General features: G+C 47.0%; 1 protein-coding gene across 1 annotated transcript in view; it reads right to left on the bottom strand.

Moving 5' to 3' along the window:
- The window catches only part of LOC137426772 (ras-related protein Rab-37), a 72,008-nt gene that overhangs the window by 3,742 nt on the left and 46,613 nt on the right, over positions 1-21,653 (bottom strand). The window contains exons 4-8 of the mRNA XM_068115642.2: positions 19,097-19,163; positions 9,758-9,810; positions 6,476-6,541; positions 6,063-6,119; positions 3,992-4,068 (exon numbers count right to left, since the gene is read on the bottom strand). Coding sequence (XP_067971743.2) covers positions 3,992-4,068; positions 6,063-6,119; positions 6,476-6,541; positions 9,758-9,810; positions 19,097-19,163 — 320 coding nt within the window. The remainder of the gene's footprint in view (positions 1-3,991; positions 4,069-6,062; positions 6,120-6,475; positions 6,542-9,757; positions 9,811-19,096; positions 19,164-21,653) is intronic.

Genomic DNA, 21,653 nt, shown 5'->3' with positions numbered 1-21,653 from the left:
AGTTGCATCAACGGTGGTAAACTCCAAAATAATTTTGTTTGACGACCTTACAAATATTTATTTGATTTCAATTGAATTGTATACTTGAACAGCCTGGTGTTGGCTGAGTGGTTAGGGCGCCGGCTTGGGATACGAGGATCCTGGGTTCGAATCCCGGTCGATCGCTGAATTAACGCCAGGGGGGTTGACTCAGCCTGTTCATCCTTCGAGGTCAGCAAATTAAGTTCCAGCTTGCTGGGATGAATGATCCCAGTGTGTACCCCAGCTTAGAATAGGTACACCGTATCCCTGCACATCGCAAGAGGCGACTAAGGGTTGGCATCCGGCCATAAAAACATTGCCTCAAACAGGGAACCATGATTGTCATGGTAGTCAGGTTCACTATGTTTTTTCGTTCAAAATTTTGGTAGATTAGTAAAACTATACATTTTTGGAATATTCAGAGCATGAGGAATCCAAAAATTAATGTTTACATTTGCGTAGACACCTTTGCGAAAATGACACTCAGGACTCAGGACTATGGGGCCCACAAGGCTAACCCCCACTATAGTGGGGAAAATGGCCTTAAAATGATCATTCATTCATTCATTGTATACTTGAACAATGCAGAACACAAATCGCCTTTTTGGCACTTTCAAATCCCTTCTGTTTAGCGGTACTTGGAAAAAATATTACGGCATATTACATCATCAGGACCAATCAAATTTGCCAATTGTAGACTCCGCCCATTTCCTTGTTTCTCAAGACATCACGGGGTGTGTTCTATGAACTCTCTAGTTAGGTAAATGAGTTTTGGGTTGGGGTAAAAGGTGTAGGAGAGTTTGTTTATAACTAGTTCTGGACAGTTTGCTAACTAACATTAACGAGCTGTTAAAAGTTGCCAGAAAGAAACATCAAATGTCTTCTTTTTTTTGTATACAGAATCAAGGCTCGTGTAAGAGCTAACACATTGAACATGAAAACTTCCACAGACACATAAAACCTACAATGAAGGGAGCGGGAGACAAGAGGGGAGAGAGAGGGAAGCACACAAGCACAACAACAGTAGATAACAGGGACGTCGGTAGATCTGTGGAAGGGGGAGGGCTGGGGTGCACGGTGTAAAGCAAATGAACATTACTAGGAATTTCAGGAAAGAAGTTGGGGATTGAAAGAGGCGGATTTGGGGTGTTTTAACGGGGGTAGAACAGGTTTCCCAGGTTTACATCAGATTGAAGTTGCCTTCAGTTGTTTCTCACTATTTTGTCAAAACAAACCGTATTTTAAAAAAGAATTATTGGCCAAAGGCTCCTGGCATTGTATAGGCCTACTCTAAAATAGGAAGCATTTCATTTTCGGCGTAAAGGAATGACGAGTTGATTTGAAACGTCCTTTACCCCTGAAAATGAGATTTTATTTCGTGTGTGACGTCATAATTATTTGGATAATGTGTGCACATAGCCTGCTGTGACTACACATAATTGCATCTCGAATCCTGACACTTCACCGACGTAAGCAATATTCCCAAGGAAGGTGAAAACTCCGCACGTATTAAATCACCAATACAGCAATAACGACCAAGACTTCAGCAAATGTCATTTGAACGTGGGAAAAAAAAGACAAGTGATTGCTTTCTCGGCGAGAAGACCTTACTCAGCGGTGCGATATCAAATTAAAATAAATTAATTCGACTTATCATCTTCCACCAGATGCTTGCTCAACAAACAGAGAGGCAAAAATCACGATTATTTGGAGCAGAGAGTTGGTGATGATTGCTACAATTGAACTCGTGATTCCTTCCCTCCTAGCCAGCAGACTATAAGACGGGTTATGCCGTACGGCACGGTAACAAGCTCCCATTGAGGGTCCGCTCCTCTCCATCAAAACGGTGTCTCCAGCAAACAAGTCCCAGGGGAGCAGAGCCGGGCAAAAATGGCGACTTGGTAGCAGGCGAGAAGCCCGCTAATGAATTTCCTGCCGCACAGGGACCAATGAGTCTGGAAGAACGAAATAAACCAAGTTATCTTGCCCGTCTGCTTCCTGTATCAATTTTGGGGCAACCTTTCAGACTTGCTGATGCTCTCGGCAGGGTGTATTGAGAATGTCCACAGAGAAGCTTCATCCTCGGGATGTTTGTCAAATCGTTTATTATCCAAACGCGCTAATTCCTACAACAATTCATGGGAGGTTTTGGTGAAGCTTTGTTCCAGTTCATTGGGTTAGAAACTGTAAATGTTTGGGTTATGTGCTTTTTCTGCTTCCACTTCTTCTTCCTTTAACAGCCCCAATTATCTCGACCTTGTGGGATCGGCCGGGGATGGAGTACGATTCTGGCCCAAGTCTTTGTGGAACCGGCTGGCCTGGTCTGACATTCGATTGCGGCAGGAATTTGTAATTGGCTTCAGGTACCAGCGACAACTCGCTTACTCTTCGACAAAGACACCATGGGATATTGAACGACTTCCATTGAAACCCCGAGTGCTGGTAGCCTGGTCATCTGACGTAATGGCCTTCTGATGGACGACGCACAAACTGATGCCTCACCATGGATGTGAAACACCAGGGTAACAATTTATCGCTGTGTCAGATTCAAACCCAGCCTCGACAGCTCAGAAGTGAGTACACACACATCGGCTATATCTTGCCAGCCCAGTTTACCATACTTGCATATACACTGCTTTTTGTGGGACAGTAAAGAGGAATGCTCAGTAAAGAGAGTAAAGTAAAGAAACATTAAAGAGGATTGCTCCAAGCTGGCCTCCAAAGCCAGTCGCCGACTGGGCATCCTCCGTCGTGCGAAGTCCTTCCTTGGCACACCTGAGCTCATCACCACATACAAGGCTTTCATCCGCAGCTCAATGGAATACTGTTCCCCCCTCTGGGCTGGTGCTCCTGCCTCACACCTAGCTCGGCTTCACGCTGTTGAAACCAAAGCTTTCAGAATCATTGGAATCTCCCGCGATGAAGCTAACTCCGAGGGCCTTTCACGCACTCACCGCAGGCAGGTTGGTGGTCTTTCTGTCTTCTACCGACTCCTCTCCAGCCTTTCTCCCCCAGCTCTCTCTGTGCTCTGTCCCCCAAATATTCCTACAGGTCGCACAATATCTGCCAGCAACCCTCTTATGGCGAAACTGCCAAAATAAAGACTCTCTGCTCACCTTCACTCTTTCATTCCTCTTTTCTCCCGCCTCTGGAACAAACTCCCTCACTCCCTTCAATCCCACTCCTCCCTCCAAGTCTTGAAAACAGCTGTTCACCACCATCTCTTATCTTCCCCCATCCAAAACCTTGATCTTTTCTACCCCTGTTAATTCACCCCAGATCCACTTTTGTGAAATACCAACTTCTTTCCTGGAAGTTCTAGCAGTGTCCGTGTGTTTTTTTGTTTGTTGTTGTTTTTTTTTTACTCCATGTGCTTTTTACCTCCCCCACCCCCACCCGCCTTCCCACGCCTCCTCCCCCCAAGCCCTCTCCCTCCCACAGATCTCCCGATGTCCCCGCTCTCAGATGTTGTACTTGTGTGCTTCCCCCTCTCTCCCCATCTTGTCTCGCTCCCTTTATTTTGTCTTATGTGTCCGTTTGTTTTTATGTCATTAATGTTAGCTCTTACACGAGTCTCGATCTTGTATACAAAAAAAAAAAAATGCAACTTATTCTTGACAAGCAAGTGATGAGAATATCAACATAAAACTATTTTTTTCTTATTTAGTATTAATAATGTTATACTTTTTTATGATGGTGTATTTTTGTTTTGAAAAAGAAAAAAAGAAAAAAAAAAGCTGATCTGTAGGTTTGTTACAATGTGTATACATGTGTGTATACATGTCGTATGATTGAACTTTGCTTTTAACTTTGCAGCCCAGTGAAGTCATTAATGATGTGACATACCAGCCTAGAAAACTGCTCAATATCTCCATGGAATTAGAGTCGAGGACCCATTCACAACCAACAATACACATGAACTTGCCAACATGCATGAAGGAAACACCATGGGCAGATGATGTAAACCTACTTTGCAATTGCAGTGAATGCCAGCTCCACGTTCAAGCCAGTTTTGGCGCTCGTCTCCATGAAAGGGATGCCATACTCCTGGAAAACAGTGCGCACAGACAATATCCTGGGAGGAAATGATCTTTAAATGCCAAAATTATCTATAGCTTTAAAAAGTAGTTGTAGCAAAGCAAGACTATTATTTGTAACAATACAGAGCACGGCCTTGGTTTTAAAGACATGTTCCGGCACCAGTTCCACAATCTTTTTTCGACAAAATGCAGAAAACAATAAATTGGACTTGCAGACTGCTACAACAGATTCTTGTTGTAGAATATAAGTTCCCTTACAAGTAAGTTGGCCATTACCAGAATCGGTAGCTTAATGGTTAAAGCATCTGCTCTAAACCTGGGATAGGTCGGCGGTTCAAATTGAGTCTGAGTGTGGGAAATCGGCCAATCAAATCAAAGACTTTAGAAATGCTCCGTGCTGCTTTCTTGTTTGATCCTCAGCATTTAGAAAGGATAGAGCAAGGACAAACAACCATAGGTCAGGCTTTGATGTGCCTAATGGCCTCCCATTTGAAAGTTTATTGTAAGGGAACTCTTACTATTATTACACGAGTGGGATATCCTTACACATTGTGTAAGCAATAACAAACCGTGCTTTGTACATACGTACATAATAAATAGAAGCTTTATGATTATAGGCAAGCATTATTTTGGCAGGAGAGCCATTGCTTTGGCTTTGGCCCTATATTTCAATGGTGAAGAATCACTTTTTTAAATTCTAGCACCCAGATCCCGATTTTCACCAAATTCGAATCGTTTCGTCCGTGTCAAATACCCAACCTCTCCACCAAATTTCGGCCAAATCCGTCCATAACTTTTTGAGATATCCCGCAATGTATAGTTTTTGGCCCTATCTCGCAATGGTGCAGAATCACTTAAAAAATTTAATAATTCTTATATCCGAATCCATATTCAGATCTTCACCAAAATCGAATCGAATCGTCCTTGTCACACATCCAACATGTCCACCAAGTTTCGTCCACGTCCGTCCACAACTTTTTGAGATATCCTGTTCACAAACAAACAGCCAGTCAGTGGTGAAAACATAACCTATGTCTACCTTCAGCGGAGGAGGTAATAAACTGGCAATTGAGAGTTGTATTAAATTTATACTTAGAATATATATATATATATATATATATATATATATATATATATATATATATATACAGTATATATATATATACAGTATATATATATATATATATATATATATATATATATATATATATATATATATATATATATATATATATATATATACATACATATATATATATATATATATATATATATATATATATATATATATATATATATATATATATATATATATATATATATATATATATACATACATACATACATACATATACGGCTCGAAATTCGATCAATCAAAAGGGTCTTCATTTCCACATTGATCAAGATGGAATTGAAATTTGTCCAAAAAATTTACAAATCAAAACAGGTTTGCCTGTCGGAAGTGTCGTTTATTACAATGAAATCCATTATAAGGAATGTTCCCGATAACAACATCCTACTGAATAATGGGATTTTGACCATTTCGGTTCTACACAGGTCTCGGAACCCATTTCTCAGCATCAGAAAGATGATGCAACCCTTTAGCAATGTGAAGCGCAGCAAGAACTTGGGGCTGTGGAAAGGTCGCCACACATTGTGCTTCCTTCAAGACTCGAGACTACACCGGCCATGAATCATGAGCTGGTACATTATTCATACGAGTCGAGGTGGGTTAATATACAGATGTAATGGCGGTGACATGTCGTGGCGGGGAGGTCGTGCGTTTAAGACGAGTGTCAAGAGGACCGTACCTTGACCAGCTACCTGACACGAATAGAGGAAGAGTCTACGGACGTGCAAGAATCTTAATCGAAATTTCAAACCTGCATTATGGGATTTGGTAACCATGGAGAGATTGGAAAAAAAAATTCAAAAAAAAATCAAAAAAAAAAATCATGCGTCTTCTAATAACTTTTTTTTTTTAATGTGTCATTACATTACCTTGGCGAGTCTTTCACCTTCATCTTTCTTCACAACCCTTTCGGTCGTCATGTCTCCCTGGGATGTGGAAAAATAATAATGATGATTGTAATTAAAACATCTATCTTTAATTACAAGGAAATTTGGGAATTTACACCTGCTCAGCAAGTCAAAGAGTGCAGCTCGAAATGCCAGAGTGAAACTCGACACAACGATGTTGAAAACAACAATCTGTTCTGGAAAACAGAATCTTTTAAAAGTGGAACAATCCTCACTGATGTGCGACAAACATAACAAATGTTTTATAACCTACAATTAACAGAAAATAATTTTAAAAAATACACAAATGAGCCTTGCAGCCCCTTTTGCGACACACCGAGACCCCCTGTTTAATCCCTATGCATTTCCCCGTTGCTAGAGAACGGATGGATCACCTTGTTTCCAAGCAACATGATGACCACGTTTTGCTGCGCGTACTCGTGGATCTCGGTCAACCAGGCCTGAAGCAGCACAGATGGTGAAGGGTGGGAGGTGGTGAGTTCGAGTTTGAGAAAGCTTATCTCCAATAGACATCCATAACGCACTCATAAAACATGCAAATGCACGCACAGTCACACTCCCTTTCTCACTCACGATGTGTACGATAAACCGCTCGAATGTTGACACAGCCAATCAACTTTGGAGGGACACTTTACAAATATACTTTATACGAAACATCATATGAACATCATGCAATCTCCATTGCTGAAGCCTTGGTCGCATCGTCTAACATCGACCTTTGTACTATCTTAATTCTCGATGATTTCTCCTGTGAAAGACAACACCAGACATCTCAAAGAGTCTGTCTGAGAAAGGCATGAAGCTTATAATGTTTCATTTATATTCCATTACATCAAAAGGCTAAATTCCATCTTCTTTCTGATGGTTTAACTGTCACTTTTTCTCCAACCTCTAAGAAGCTATTTTTGCTTAAGAGGAGATCCAACTCGCTTTGTCTGATCTTGAGACTTGTACAGAAACAAGGCCAAGTGGAATCAGACCCTTAACCTTGAAGGTTTGCTCAACTGGGATAGCTTCAAATTCGTCTTTTTTCACACTGTCTGGTTGTCTACCTCCGACGTGAAAAGCAAACAAATTTGGCAACGAATCACAATAATAGAAATACAAGATCTGCCAGCAACCCCCTTCTGGTGAAATTGCCAAAATCAAGACTCTCTGCTCACCTTCACTCCTTCATTCCTCTTTTCTCCCACCTCTGGAACAAACTCCCACACCCTTCAATCCCATTCCTCCCTCCAGGTCTTTAAAACAGCTGTTCACCACCATCTCTTATCTTCCCCCATCCAAAACCTTGATCTTTTCTACCCCCGTTAATTCACCCCAGATCCACTTTTTTGAAATACCGACTTATTTCCTGGAAGTCCTTGCAGTGTCCTTGTGTTTATACTTCTCCTCCCCCCCCCCCCCCCCTTCCCACGCCTGCTCCCCCCAAGCCCTCTCCCTCCCACAGATCTCCCAATGTCCCTGCTCTCAAATGTTGTGCTTGCGTGCTTCCCCCTCTCTCCCCATCTTGTCTACCGCTCCCCTTATTATATATTTTATGTGTCCGTTTTTTTTTTTTTGTGATTGATGTTAGCTCTTACACGAGCCTCGATCTTGTATACAAAAAAAAAAAAAAAAAAAGTCAGGAGACGACGATGGTTCACGAGCGAGCGGTATTCAATGACAAAGGACGGACTATAATCGAAACAGGCCCAGACATGCCAGGCCTGGAAATGGCAAAACGAAGGTTACTGACCTTGAAATGAGATAGAAAATAATGTATAATCAGTTATGAGGTTAGTTAGCCACACAATACCGAAAATTCGGTGAAAAATGAGGAAAAAAAAAAAATGAAAAATCGAGCTCCATGGGGCTAGACACGACATTGGCCGAACCAAATATCGAAACACCTGTCAGATTCCACCAACTCCCTCGGAGAAGATATAGCTTGAACTCGATTACCCCCTAAAAAGACATCTTTTTCGGGCGTGGCTCCGCCCACAATGGGCGCAATACGCCCACTATAGGCAGGACACAACTAGATCATGATATCAACCTCCCACCCAAGTTTCATCAAGAACGGATGATATCATCAGGTAGTTATGATGCGGACAGACAGACACACACACACACACACACACACACACACACACACACACACATACACACAGACACACACACACATGACGAATATAGTGGTCACTTGATAACTCGTGAACCAAAAACTGTATATTTTATCCAATGAATCACCATCAAATATAATATATACTCTCCGAACAACGAAAAACGTTATATAATCCATCGCTACAATCATTATTGGGTCTTATCTCTTCTCTAATTTGCTAATAGGTCAGAGGTAATAAGATGCCATAAATGCGCCATTTTGCAAAAAATTTGCACAAATCATACATTTTGCTTGTACTCTCAAGTAATGCCATGGAAACCAAAGCCTTCAAGATCATTGAAAGCTCCCATGATTGAGCTGAGATTAAGTTCATTACAGGCCAGAATGAGCTAAAACGCCAATTTTCAGCTTTCTGTATCCATTAGAACAGAAGATATGGGAATTCAAAAATGCCAATAAACCAAATGTCCAATATTCAAGAGCGTGAAAAAGAGGCATGGCACCCATATTTTGAGGGGCTACAACTCGAAAACCGTTGGAGATGTTGAGCAGAATCTTGGGAATCCTTTGTTTGGCATGAAGAGGTAGTTTTAGAAAATTTCCAGGCAAATCTGAGAGGTGTCATATGGGAGGGTGTGTGAATTGAAATGGAATGACCCCTTCTACCACCTCCTTTCTGGTTTTGCACATGCAATGTCGATTTAATTCTATTTCCTGTATTGTGTATTTTTGTTATATCAGATCGCGAGTGTGTTTCATTTATTTATTTCTCTGCCCGTTTTCGTGTCTGTCTTTCGTCCCGGGATTCTTCGTTTTCGTCATCCTGTGCCTTCTTATAATGAACTATATGTGGTGACCGAGATTGCAGACTTTGCATGTGATAAACCATTGTGGCATAGCTTTAATGGTAAATCCCTGGGGGAAGTTATAATTGGTGATGTTCTATGAAAGTGGCTTTTGAATTAACAATCCTGACAGAGGGCCTGGCACATTATTTATATTTGCGCAATTTTCTCGATTTTTCAGGAGTTTCAACGACTTGGCCAAATTTTTAAAAAGACTTTCCAGTACTGGAAAATGTTTTTTCATTTTTTCAGGAGTTTCAAGAACTGTGCGAATCCTGTCCCTTATTTGTCTAAATCCCCCTCTATTTTGTCTCTCAATCCTGCTGTTTGTGTGTTTCCTCCCCTCTCTTTCTACTGTTCCTTGTGTTCTGTTGCATCCTGATCCATTCTATGTTGTAGCTCCTCCATGAGCCTCGACTTTGTTTACAAACAAAATGTTTTTTTTATGTGTACACACCTTACTACATAGCAAATAGACTAGTAACCTTGCCTTTCATAATTAGAACACCTAAAGAGGGTTAGAACACGTTAATCCGCTCTCAACCTTGTAAAACCTTTTTTCTTTTTCAAAAGCTTCCTTCAAACGTAGGAAGGAAGCTGTTATATTCAGAAAGCCAAAGTCATCAGCACCATGCATATCAAGCTGGTAACATGTGCACGATGAACACATTGAACTGTGAGCAGACGTCAGGTGCTTTGCTTACACGGATGTTTTCAAATGAAGGTCTGTTGGTGATGTCATAAAGCAGCAGCAACGCTGCAATGAAGAAAGAGAGGTGTAAATGTACGGCATAATACAACTTTTTCCAGCTTTGGCAGACTCGATTGTGGACTGGTGACATTTTACAGTCAAAGGGAGCTGGGACTTGGACTCGAGTTGCTTTATCACTCGTCGTGCTACACATGTACCATCAATGACTCATTAGGTGGGAGGAAAAAGAAATGATTTGGATGTATTTGTGTCAGGCACTGCTGTGATGAAACAGGAGTGAGTGGATGATAATGGAACTAAGTAATGAATAAGTATACTTAATAAGCCTGGGCCTTTGTGTATGGGCCCGAGCACGAGGAGAGTAAATTATGAAAGACCTAAATAATGGCAGGAGGGATGGGTGATGACACACCATCGTTGTTTATGTGGAAAGCCAAAAACAGTTTGGACCTACTTTGATGAAATCACGGTGAGCAATCTTTTGATTATCGCATGTTTTTTTTCAACCCCAGCTGAGCTGTCATGGTGAAAAGAGTGCTAGGTTCGAGACGCTGTTTAAAAAAACCCCCCAAAAAAACAGACTAGACTATGCATGGTAGGAGTCAGGAGGAGAGGAATTGGGAAAGGGGATAAGGAGTGGGCTGGGTGGAAGGCAAGGGCAGAGAATGATTCAAAATGAATTCAAACTTTAAAAATTCAAAAAGCAGAGACATATTCAAAATGTCATAAATTTCAGGTAGCCACAATTGTATTGAAACAACATTTTGGGTCGGTCACCTGGGCCTTGGAAACAGAAATTACATTGATTTCATGGTTTAAGCTGAAGATAAAAACACGGACAAGGGGAGGTTTCATTCATGCAGAACATAGTTTCAGGAGTTTCATATATATATATATGTGAAGGAACTGCGCTCCAACGCGAGTCGAAAGAATTGACGCGACCAAAGACGGAATTCGTCCGAGTTGCTTTATTGAAACAAAACAGCTCAGGTATTCTGACAAGCCCGTTTATCGGGCAGCAATATATATACACATTTATGTCGGGAAGTTTGCCCGGCAAAAGCTATACCGGGCATGCCCGGGTGTCAAGGGCGAGCCTTGGAAAGGCGAGTCTGGACCTGCCCGGGCGTGTTTGGCTGCGGCCTGGCAAGTCGAGGCTGGGCGTGCCCGGGCGCTCTGGGCGAGCCCTGGAAAGGCGATAGCGGGCATGCCCGGACGCTCTGGGCGAGCCCTGGAAAGGCGATAGCGGGCATGCCCGGACGCTCTGGGCGAGCCCTGAAAAGGCGATAGCGGGCATGCCTGGACGCTCTGGGCGAGCCCTGGAAAGGCGAGAGCGGGCATGCCCGGGAAAGACGAGACCGGGCGTGCCCGGGAGGTTCGGGCGTGCCCGGGAACAGTGAGTCCGGGCATGCCCGGGAGAGGCGCGTCTGGCCGTGTTCTGGCCGGTGCAAGGCGATTGTGTGCATCCAGCGGTAACCGCTACACACGCCCCTCCAGAATCGACCTGCACCGGCAGGGTCAATTTAAGGGGGGTCCGGATGACCCGGCCGAAGCGACCCCTGGAGGGTCGTGGGGAGGGGTCCGACGTGGTGGTGGGTGGTCGAGCGGGGGGAACTGTGGACGGGGGGCGGCCTCGCCGCGGAGGAAGGGCCAACCGTGGTGGTCGGTCGACGTCCATGTGCGCCGGTTTGAGGCGGTCCACAGAAATCCGGTCCGGCCGGCCGCCGAAGTCGACGATGAAAGACTTGTCGCCCCGTCGCAGGACCCGGAAGGGCCCGTCGTACGGCAGCCGGAGTGGCCCCCGGTGCGCGTCATGACGCACAAAGACGTATTCCGCTGTGCAAAGCGCCGGGGGGACGTAGGACTGGGGGCCACCGTGGCGGGACGTCGGCACGGGGGCAAATCGTCGGGCGGCCTCCTGGAGGTCCGAGCGCTGGCGAGCGGCGGACCAGGGACTGGTAGCTTCGGGCACGAATTCGCCCGGGACGCGGAGCGGCTGGCCGTAGACGAGCTCGGCGGCGGATGCCTGGAGGTCTTCCTTGGGGGCCGTGCGAAGGCCCAAAAGGACCCACGGCAGCCGGTCGGCCCAACCGTCGTCCTGAAGGCCGGCCATGAGTGCGGCCTTCATGGAGCGGTGAAACCGCTCGCACAACCCGTTGGCTTGGGGGTGGTAGGCCGTGGTGCGGTGTAGCGTGACCCCCAACGAACGGGCGACCGCGCCCCAAAGCTCAGACGTGAACTGTGGGCCGCGGTCGGACGAGATGTCCGCTGGTGCGCCGAAGCGCGCGACCCAGGTGGCGATGAACGCCTGCTCCACGTCGGCGGTGGTGGTGGAGGCGAGGGGCACGGCCTCCGGCCACCTGGTGGTCCTGTCCACCATGGTGAGCAGGTGGGTGAACCCCCGCGAGGGGGGCAGGGGACCCACCAGGTCCACGTGGACGTGGTCGAAACGCCGTTCAGGCACGGCGAAAGGTGCCAGCGGGGCCTGGGTGTGGCGGTGGACCTTGACCCGCTGGCAGGCCGTGCAGGCGTTGGCCCAGTCGCGGATGTTTCGTCGAAGGCCGTGCCAGACGAAACGCGCCGACACCAGCTTCTGAGAAGCTTTCCGGCCCGGGTGAGAAAGGCCGTGGATGGAGGCGAAGATGCGGCGCTGCCAGGAAACGGGCACGATGGGGCGAGGCTGGCCCTGGGAGACGTCGCAGAGCAGGACGGTGCCCGCGAAGGGAATGTCGGCCAGGCGGAGGCCCGTGTCCGCCGCACGGAGTGCCTGCACCGAGGCGTCGGTGGTCTGGTCGGCCGCCATGAGCGCGAAGTCCACGCCGAGGTGGACCGCGTTCGCGCTGGCCCGAGAAAGACAATCGGCCACGGCGTTGTCTTTGCCGGCGACGTGCCGGATGTCCGTGGTGAACTCCGACACGGCGGAGAGGTGGCGCTGCTGGCGGGCCGACCACGGCTCCGTGACCTTAGCCATTGCGTAGACCAACGGCTTGTGGTCGACGAAAGCCGTGAACGGGCGGCCCTCCAGGAGGTGTCGGAAATGGCGAATGGCCAGGAATAGCCCGAGCAGCTCGCGGTCGAACGTGCTGTAGTTTAACTCGTTCGGCCGGAGTTGCCGGCTGAAAAAAGCGAGTGGCTGCCAAACCCCGTCCACCCATTGCTCATGGACGGCGCCCACCGCGTAGTTGGAGGCGTCCGTAGTGAGGGCGATGGGCGCGTTGAGCACCGGGTGAGCCAGCAGCGTTGCGTCGGCGAGGGCCCATTTGGCGCTGGCGAAGGCTGCGTCCATGGCCGCGGACCAAACAATGTCATGCTTGGCCGGCTTGCCCCGGAGGGCCTCGTAAAGGGGCTGCATGAGCTGAGCAGCGCGGGGCACGAATCGGTGATAAAAATTCACCATGCCGAGGAACTCTTGGAGGGCCTTGATGGAACGGGGACGCGGGAACGTGGTGATGGCCTCGATCTTGGTCGGCAGCGGCACGGCCCCGGTCTTGGTGATGCGGTGGCCCAAAAAGTCAACGGTCGTCGCGCCGAAGTGGCATTTGACCGGGTTGACAATTAAGCCGTGCTCGCTGAGGCGACCGAACAGTGTTCGGAGGTGGAGGAGGTGCTCGGCGCGGGACGTGCTGGCGACGAGGATATCGTCCAGATAGACGAAAAGAAATGGCAGGTTGCGCAGCACGCCGTCCATCAAGCGCTGGAATGCCTGGGCCGCGTTCTTGAGGCCAAACGGCATCCGCAAAAATTCGAACAGGCCGAACGGCGTGATGACGGCCATCTTCGGGATGTCGGCCGCCCGGACAGGTACCTGGTGGTAGCCCCGTATCAGGTCAATTTTCGAAAAGATGACCTGTCCCGCCAAACGGGTGGAAAAGTCCTGAATATGCGGGATCGGGTACCTGTCGGGGGTGGTAGCGTCGTTGAGACGGCGGTAGTCACCACACGGGCGCCATCCACCCCCCGGCTTTGGCACGATGTGCAGTGGCGAGGCCCACGCGCTATCGGAGTGCCGCACGATGCCGAGGTGCTCCAACACGTCGAACTCGGCCTTCGCCACGGCGAGCTTGGCCGGGTCGAGGCGGCGGGCCCTGGCGTAGACCGGCGGGCCCGTAGTGGGTATGTGGTGCTCGATCCCGTGCCGCACCGCGACGGCCGAAAACGTCGGCCGCGTGAGGGCCGGGAATTCCGCGAGCAGGCGAGCGAACTCGTTCGCTGCCGGGAGGGCGCACGCCAGTTTGGTCGGCGCGGAGCTGCTCATCGTGCACGCCAGGGAGCTGAAGGTCTCGGTGTTGACAAGGCGACGACGTTTGACGTCGACCAGCAGCCCATGCGCGCAGAGGAAGTCGGCGCCCAGCAAAGGCATGGGGACGCAGGCGGTCACAAAAGTCCATTGAAAACGCTGGCTGCCGAAGCAGAGGGTGACGACGCGTGGGCCGAAAGTGCGTATGGCCGAGCCATTAGCAGCGACCAAAGAGGGGCCGCAAACGGCGTCCCGCCTGTCCTGCTCGGAGGTGGGTATGACGCTCAGTTGGGCGCCGGTGTCACACAGGAAACGCCGCCCAGACGCTTTGTCCCGAATAAACAGCAAGTTGCCCGAGTGGCCGGCGCTCATGGCTGGGAATGAACGCCGGCCCGGCCGTTTCCCGACCTGCCGAAAGTGCACGGGGGCCGGCACGTCCGAGCCTTGTGTCCGAACCTGGCGTGGTAATAACACCACGCCTGGTCAGGTGGAGGCCCCGGCCGTCGTGTCGGAAGCGGGTGGTGCGGCGTGGCGGCCGCCAGTTGCACCGGCAGTTCGGCCTCCAACCGCGCAGGGCGCTCGGGCGTCGTGGGCGTCGCCTCGGACGGCGGCGGGCTCCAGGTAACCGCGCCGATGTGCTGGCCCGCCGAGGAGATCTTATCGGCTTCCCTGGCGAGGGCGCGGGAATCCGTGATCAACGTGCCAGCCAGGGCGAGGCGTACCGGGTGAGGCAGCTGGGGAAGGAACAGCTCGCGGAACAGAAAATCCGGAGAGTGCTCACCGAGCAACGAGAGCATATAGTCCATGCGCTCTGACGGGCGCGTGTCGCCGAGCTCGGGCAGAGCGAGCAGGCGCTGTGCGCGTGCTGCCGGTGAGAGGGCGAAAGCGTCGAGGAGGAGTGTCTTCAGCGCGTCGTATTTGTCAGCAGCCGGCGGGTGCTCGAGGAGGCTCAAGGCGCGGGCCGCGGTGGCGGAACCGAGCGCCGCCACAACATGGTGGAAGCGGGTGTCGTCCGCGGTGATGCCTCGCAGGGCGAACTGAGAGTCCGCCTGAGCAAACCAAACAGCCGCGTGAGCCTCCCAGAAGGTAGGCAGTTTAAGCGTCACTGCCGTATCCATGTCGGTAGGTCACCAATGAAGGAACTGCGCTCCAACGCGAGTCGAAAGAATTGACGCGACCAAAGACGGAATTCGTCCGAGTTGCTTTATTGAAACAAAACAGCTCAGGTATTCTGACAAGCCCGTTTATCGGGCAGCAATATATATACACATTTATGTCGGGAAGTTTGCCCGGCAAAAGCTATACCGGGCATGCCCGGGTGTCAAGGGCGAGCCTTGGAAAGGCGAGTCTGGACCTGCCCGGGCGTGTTTGGCTGTGGCCTGGCAAGTCGAGGCTGGGCGTGCCCGGGCGCTCTGGGCGAGCCCTGGAAAGGCGATAGCGGGCATGCCCGGACGCTCTGGGCGAGCCCTGGAAAGGCGATAGCGGGCATGCCCGGACGCTCTGGGCGAGCCCTGAAAAGGCGATAGCGGGCATGCCCGGATGCTCTGGGCGAGCCCTGGAAAGGCGAGAGCGGGCATGCCCGGGAAAGACGAGACCGGGCGTGCCCGGGAGGTTCGGGCGTGCCCGGGAACAGTGAGTCCGGGCATGCCCGGGAGAGGCGCGTCTGGCCGTGTTCTGGCCGGTGCAAGGCGATTGTGTGCATCCAGCGGTAACCGCTACATATGTATATATAATTTCCTCATATATATATATATATATATATATATATATATATATATATATATATATATATATATATATATATATGTACATATTAGTGAGGTACCTGTGCTACGCATGGGAGGGCACAATCTCAAAAAATGAAATGTTTTGAGAAATTTTATGAAAACCCCCACCCACATTAGGACATGTGCAGGGACCCTAAAAGCTGCACAGAAAATTTGGTGGGCTGTACCCAAAACTGTATACCTTTAATGATGATAGTGTAGCTGATAACAATGATGATCATTTACTGAACCAGCGAATGTTTCCCCATGCAGTAAATGGCGAAACTGCGAATGCTGAATCCGAGAATGTGTTTACATGCGGAGAGACAGCAGTATCATACGGGTGGAAACTCAAAATCATAATTGGATTGAGACATTTTGAAAGCTTCGATCCACCTTAGGATTCCACTTTGACATTATGGGTTATGTGTAGCTCAGTGACAAAAAAATCTCAATTTAATCCATTTTAAATTCAGGCTGCAACACAACAAAATGTGAAAAAGGTCAAGGGGTGTGAATACTTTCTGAAGGCACTGTAATTGCCCACATGGAATGAATAAATGCTACAGCCTTCCATTTTAATTAGTGAAAAAAAAAAACTTCCCTTCTCCCTGCCCCTTTCGCATGTCATTTCCTCATTCTCCTTTAAACTTAAAATCCCTATATTTTCATTACAAACAGCATCATTCCAAACACAAATGAATACTATACCATAAAGTACAAAACACAATGTTACAAACACTCGTGAGGTAAACTAATATAAATGCCATTCTGACATGATAACCAACTAGATGGTATTCATAGAATACTTACCCTGCGCAGTCAACTTGGTGCGAGCCAACTCTTCTGTTTTTGAAGGTTTTTTTTTACTTTGATCCAATATGGCTGCCAGACCACGTGAGCGATTACATCATTAATTTTTATTCTCGAATGTAATTGTTGCGTAGATCACGCTCAATAAATTTCAAACTGATCAGACTAATCGTTGTCCATGTCAAATTATAACATCATAATTACAGCACCAATGACATCATTGTTAACAACAAACACCTATTCCCCATGCAGAGTTCTTTACAATGAGCCACATTTCAATTTTGTCCATGGAGCAGTTTTGGAGATATAGAGGTGCAACATTTTTCAGTTTTTCCAAGATGTCGCCTGTACCACGTGACGTATAACGTCATAATTATCATTAAAAGATTCTACAGGGCACTCCTATGGTGAACATTTTGTGTCCATCAGACCAACAGTTGCAGAGAAAAAAAAATTCGTACTGATCTGATGAAGCGTTATACTTGTCGAATTATGACATCATAACAAAGGCACCGATGACATCATCATCAACATATCTTATTCCCCATGGGGAGTACTTGGCAATGAGCTATGCTTCCATTTTTTCCATGGAGTGGTTTCAGAGATATAGACGTGTGATTTTTTTTCCAAAATGGCGCCTGTACCACGTGACGTATAACATCATAATTCTCATTGAAATATTCTACAGGAGGAGGTGCTCCTATGGTACAAATTTAATGTCCATCGGATTAACAGTTGCAGAAGATTTTTTTTTCATACTGATCATATCAAGCGTTGTACTTGTTGAATTATGACTTCATAATGAAGGCACCAATGACATCATCATCAACATATCTTATTCCCCATGGTGAGCACTTGACAATGAGACATGTTTCAACTTTTTCCATCGAGCGGTTTGGGAGATATAGAGGTGTAACGTTTTTCCAAGATGGCGTCCGTACGACGTGACCTATGACGTCATAATTGTGAATAAAAAAATTCTACAGGGGGAGGCACTCCTATGGTAAAATTTTGTGTCAATCGGACCAACGGTTGTTCTAGAAAGTGAATTTTAAAAATGCAAACACGTACGCCACACGTATTTACACGAATGCCTAACCCTGCTTTTCGCTTCGCGAGTGCAGGGTAATAAAGACAAATCTGCCAGTGAGCAAGGGCGGATACGTCTCATTTCGTATGGATGGAAACTCAAAATCATAACTGTATTGAGAAATTTATGAAACTCCCCACCCACCTAAGATGGATAAAAGCAGCGTCGTTGGGGTGGAAACTCAAAATCACAATTGTATTGAGATATTATCAAACCAGCGAATGTTTCCACATGCAGTAAATGGCGAAACTGCAAATGCCGAACCCGTGATTGTGTTTACTCCTGATAGGGAAGAGTTTTGTACAGATCGAATCTCAAAATCATGATTTTATTGAGGAATTTATGAAACCTCCCACCTACCTGAGGACACCCGCTGGGACCCCAAAACATTCCAGGGAAGGTTTGTCAGGACTAACTCCAAAACGGAGGGAGTAGTTCGGTGACGGATGGACGGACACTCTTGACGGTCTTGTTTTATTTGATTTACGTGTGTGTGTGTGTGTGTGTGTGTTTTGGATTACACATTTGAACAAGGAAAATAACATGAGCACCTTAGCTTCTGGTTTTAGAAACACTAGAATATAAGACCAGTCGCTTCGCTGATGGGATCACCAATTTTTTGTGTGTTGCAAGTAGACTGTAGAGCGACCTGCTTTGTGATGCTTTAATAGGCGGTGTATATAAGAATCATCTGGAAATGCTGCCCTCCGGAAATGCCGGTATAACCAGTGGGGAAGTGCCTACATAATGAATAGATGGTATTGTGTTTTCACCGACAGGTTTTAAGAGAATATCAATAGAAATGAACTTGTACACTTTAAAAATTGTGTGAATAAATTATTGAAATATCACTTGCCTTTTTGTTGATGTATTAGTTGTGTACAGCATCAAGTCATTGAGAGCGATGCTCCTTGATTTCCTATTCCCTTGCAGAGGCGTGACTGGTCTTGGTCAAGTCGTTGTATATCGTGCAAATGAATTATTGTTAATTATTGAAATAGGTGCTTTTTGGTTCTTATCCTTTTCTCACCTGTGTTGCAAGTGAGACTGCAGAGCGACCTGCTTTGTGATGCTTTAATAGGATTCATACGTCACTGATAAGCAACGTCACGTGTGGGCATTTACACTTTTGACACGCGTGTCCATGTACCCATAAAAAAAAATTGGGATCACAAACCTGGGATTTTAAATTTGGATCCTGGGATTTTGGGATTTTTTTTGAAAAATTTTGGATCCTGGGATTTACCCAAATCCACCGTAGTTGGATTTATTTAAATCCGTTAATCCGTTCTCAAGTTATAACACGACCAACAGACAAACAGATAGACAGACACGACTCCTTTTATAATATATATAGGAGAGTGCAATGCATGCACAGACAAGTGAGAAAGTTACTGGTGGCAAACACTTCAATGCGAGGCTTACCATGTGCATCTCTGTAGTAGGCATGCGTAACGCTGCGAAAACGTTCTTGTCCAGCCGTGTCCCAAATCTACAAACAGGTAAAGTGTTACGGAAACAATCAAAACCTTTCCAAAAAGATGTAACTTCGTTTTCAATCTGCTCACCTTGTGATTTGCTGTGTGTCAGACGCAGGCTGGTCCTGAAGAAGCAGCGAATATTAAATAATTAAATGCACCAAGTCATGCTGAGAGCTTCCCGAAACTTATTGAGGTGGTCCTGGATGCCCTACTACCTTTCATACCGCACGAGATGCCATGCTCAATATGGTGAGAGTGATTGCTCCCTCATTTGTTTTGAGCTTCTTTTGACTGTCTCCCCAGTTCACCATGTTTCCAAAAGCTGAAACTTGCATCACTGATTAATATGGAATAGGTATACTGTACCTAAGGTTGCGGAGCTAATACATGTACCCGTTTTGGGTCAATGATATGTAATGTCATTGTATGCACTCCTTGAAATAAAAGTTCACAGAATTAATAATTTATAGTTTTTCACAATTGTAGGCCATGCCTCTCATGGATAACGATGGAAGAATTCATCAAAGTCAACACAAGAAATATGTCGTGCATAGCACATAACTTGCAAAATCCCTAAAATAAGTTGTTGGCCTATGATGACCTCAAAAATAATTGGTGGTTGAATTCAGTGACCTGCTATGCAAATCCTCTAAACATTTCAAGTTAATCGATGAAAATTGAGGATTTTAGAAATTTGGCCTATCTTGACCTTTTGGCCTATGTTGACCTAAAATATAAATTAATTGGTGGTTGGATTAAGTGACCAGATATGCAAATCCTCTAAACATTTCAAGTCAATCGATGAAAATTGAGGATTTTAGAAATCTGGCCTATGTTGACCTTTTGGCCTATGTTGACCTAAAATATAATTGGTGGTTCGATTAAGTGGCCAGATATGCAAATCCTCTAAACATTTTTTTTTTTTTTTTTTTTTTTTTTTTTTGTATACAAGATCGAGGCTCGTGAAAGAGCGAACATTAATCACACAGAAAGACAAACCGACACATAAAACATATAACATAGGGAGCGGTAGACAAGATGGGGAGAGAAGGGGAAGGACACAAACACAACATTTGAGAGCAGGGACCGAGAGACATGGAGACATCGAGAGATCTGAGAGAGGGCGAGGGCTTTGGGGGGGGGGGGGGCGTGGGAAGGGGGCAGTGGGAGAGGTATAAAACATATGGACACTGCCAGGACTTCCAGGAAAGAAGTTGGAATTTCAAACAAGGTGGATCTGGGGTGAATTAGCGGGGGTAGAAAAGATCAAGGTTTTGGATGGGGGAAGATAAGAGATGGTGGTGAACAGCTGTTTTAAAGACCTGGAGGGAGGAGTGGGATTGAAGGGAGTGAGGGAGTTTGTTCCAGAGGCGGGAGAAAAGAGGAATGAAAGAGTGAAGGTGAGCGGAGAGCCGAGATTTCGGCAGTTTAACCATCAGAGGGTTGCTGGCAGATCTTGTGCGACCTGTAGGAATATTTGGGGGACAGAGCACAGAGAGAGCTGGGGGTGCAAGGCCGGAGAGGAGTCGGTAGAAGACAGAAAGACCACCTACCTGCCTGCGGTGAGTGAGTGAAAGGCCCTCAGAGATAGCTTCATCGCGGGAGATTCCAATAATTCTGAAAGCTTTGGTTTCAACAGCGTGAAGCCGAGCTAGGTGTGAGGCAGGAGCACCGGCCCATAGGGGAGAACAGTATTCCATTGAGCTGCGGATGAAAGCCTTGTATGTGGTGAGGAGCTCAGGTGTGCCGAGGAAGGACTTCGCACGACGGAGGATGCCCAGTCGGCGACTGGCTTTGGAGGCCAGCTTGAAAATGTGGTTTTCCCAAGAAAGATCATGGCAGATAGTGAGACCCAAAATCTTGAGCGACAGAACTTCTTGGAGAGGATTGTTGAGAAAGTAGATGGGAGGGTTGTCCAGTCGATCTTTTCGGAGAGACATAGTAAGAGTGTGAGATTTGTCAGGATTGAAAGACATGTTCCACTTGTTTGACCAGTCTGTGATTTTGTCCAGGTCTTCAGAGAGTGAGGAGGCAGCAGACTGCCGATCTGAGGGAAGAGGAATGGAGCGGCAGAGAGTGGAGTCATCAGCAAAGAGATAGAGAGGATTTTCGAGAGTCAGAGAGATCATTGATGAAGACCAGAAAAAGCACGGGGCCCAGAACACTGCCTTGGGGAACTCCAGCCTGAACAGGAAGAGGAGATGAGAGAAACCCATTCAGGGCCACACGTTGACGACGACTAGAGAGGAAGTCCGCCAGCCATGCGTGGAGATTTCCATGGATACCAAAGGAGGAGAGTTTGGTGAGCAGAGCGGGGTGCCAGACCGTGTCGAAGGCACGTGATATGTCGAGGGAGACAGCTCTAATTTCCTGTTTGGCATTGAGGACCTCCATCCATTGTTGAGACAGCAGAAGCAGCATGTCCAGAGTAGAGTGACCTGGTCTGAAACCAAATTGATGATCAGAGATCAAGCCATTGGAGAAGAGGAAAGATTTCATAT

The sequence above is a fragment of the Myxine glutinosa genome, chromosome 5 (genome assembly GCF_964187855.1).
Source record: "Myxine glutinosa chromosome 5, kmMyxGlut1.1, whole genome shotgun sequence".
NCBI lineage: Eukaryota > Metazoa > Chordata > Myxini > Myxiniformes > Myxinidae > Myxine > Myxine glutinosa.
Note: the sequence above shows the minus strand (reverse complement) of the source record. Positions and strands in the feature narration are given on the sequence as shown.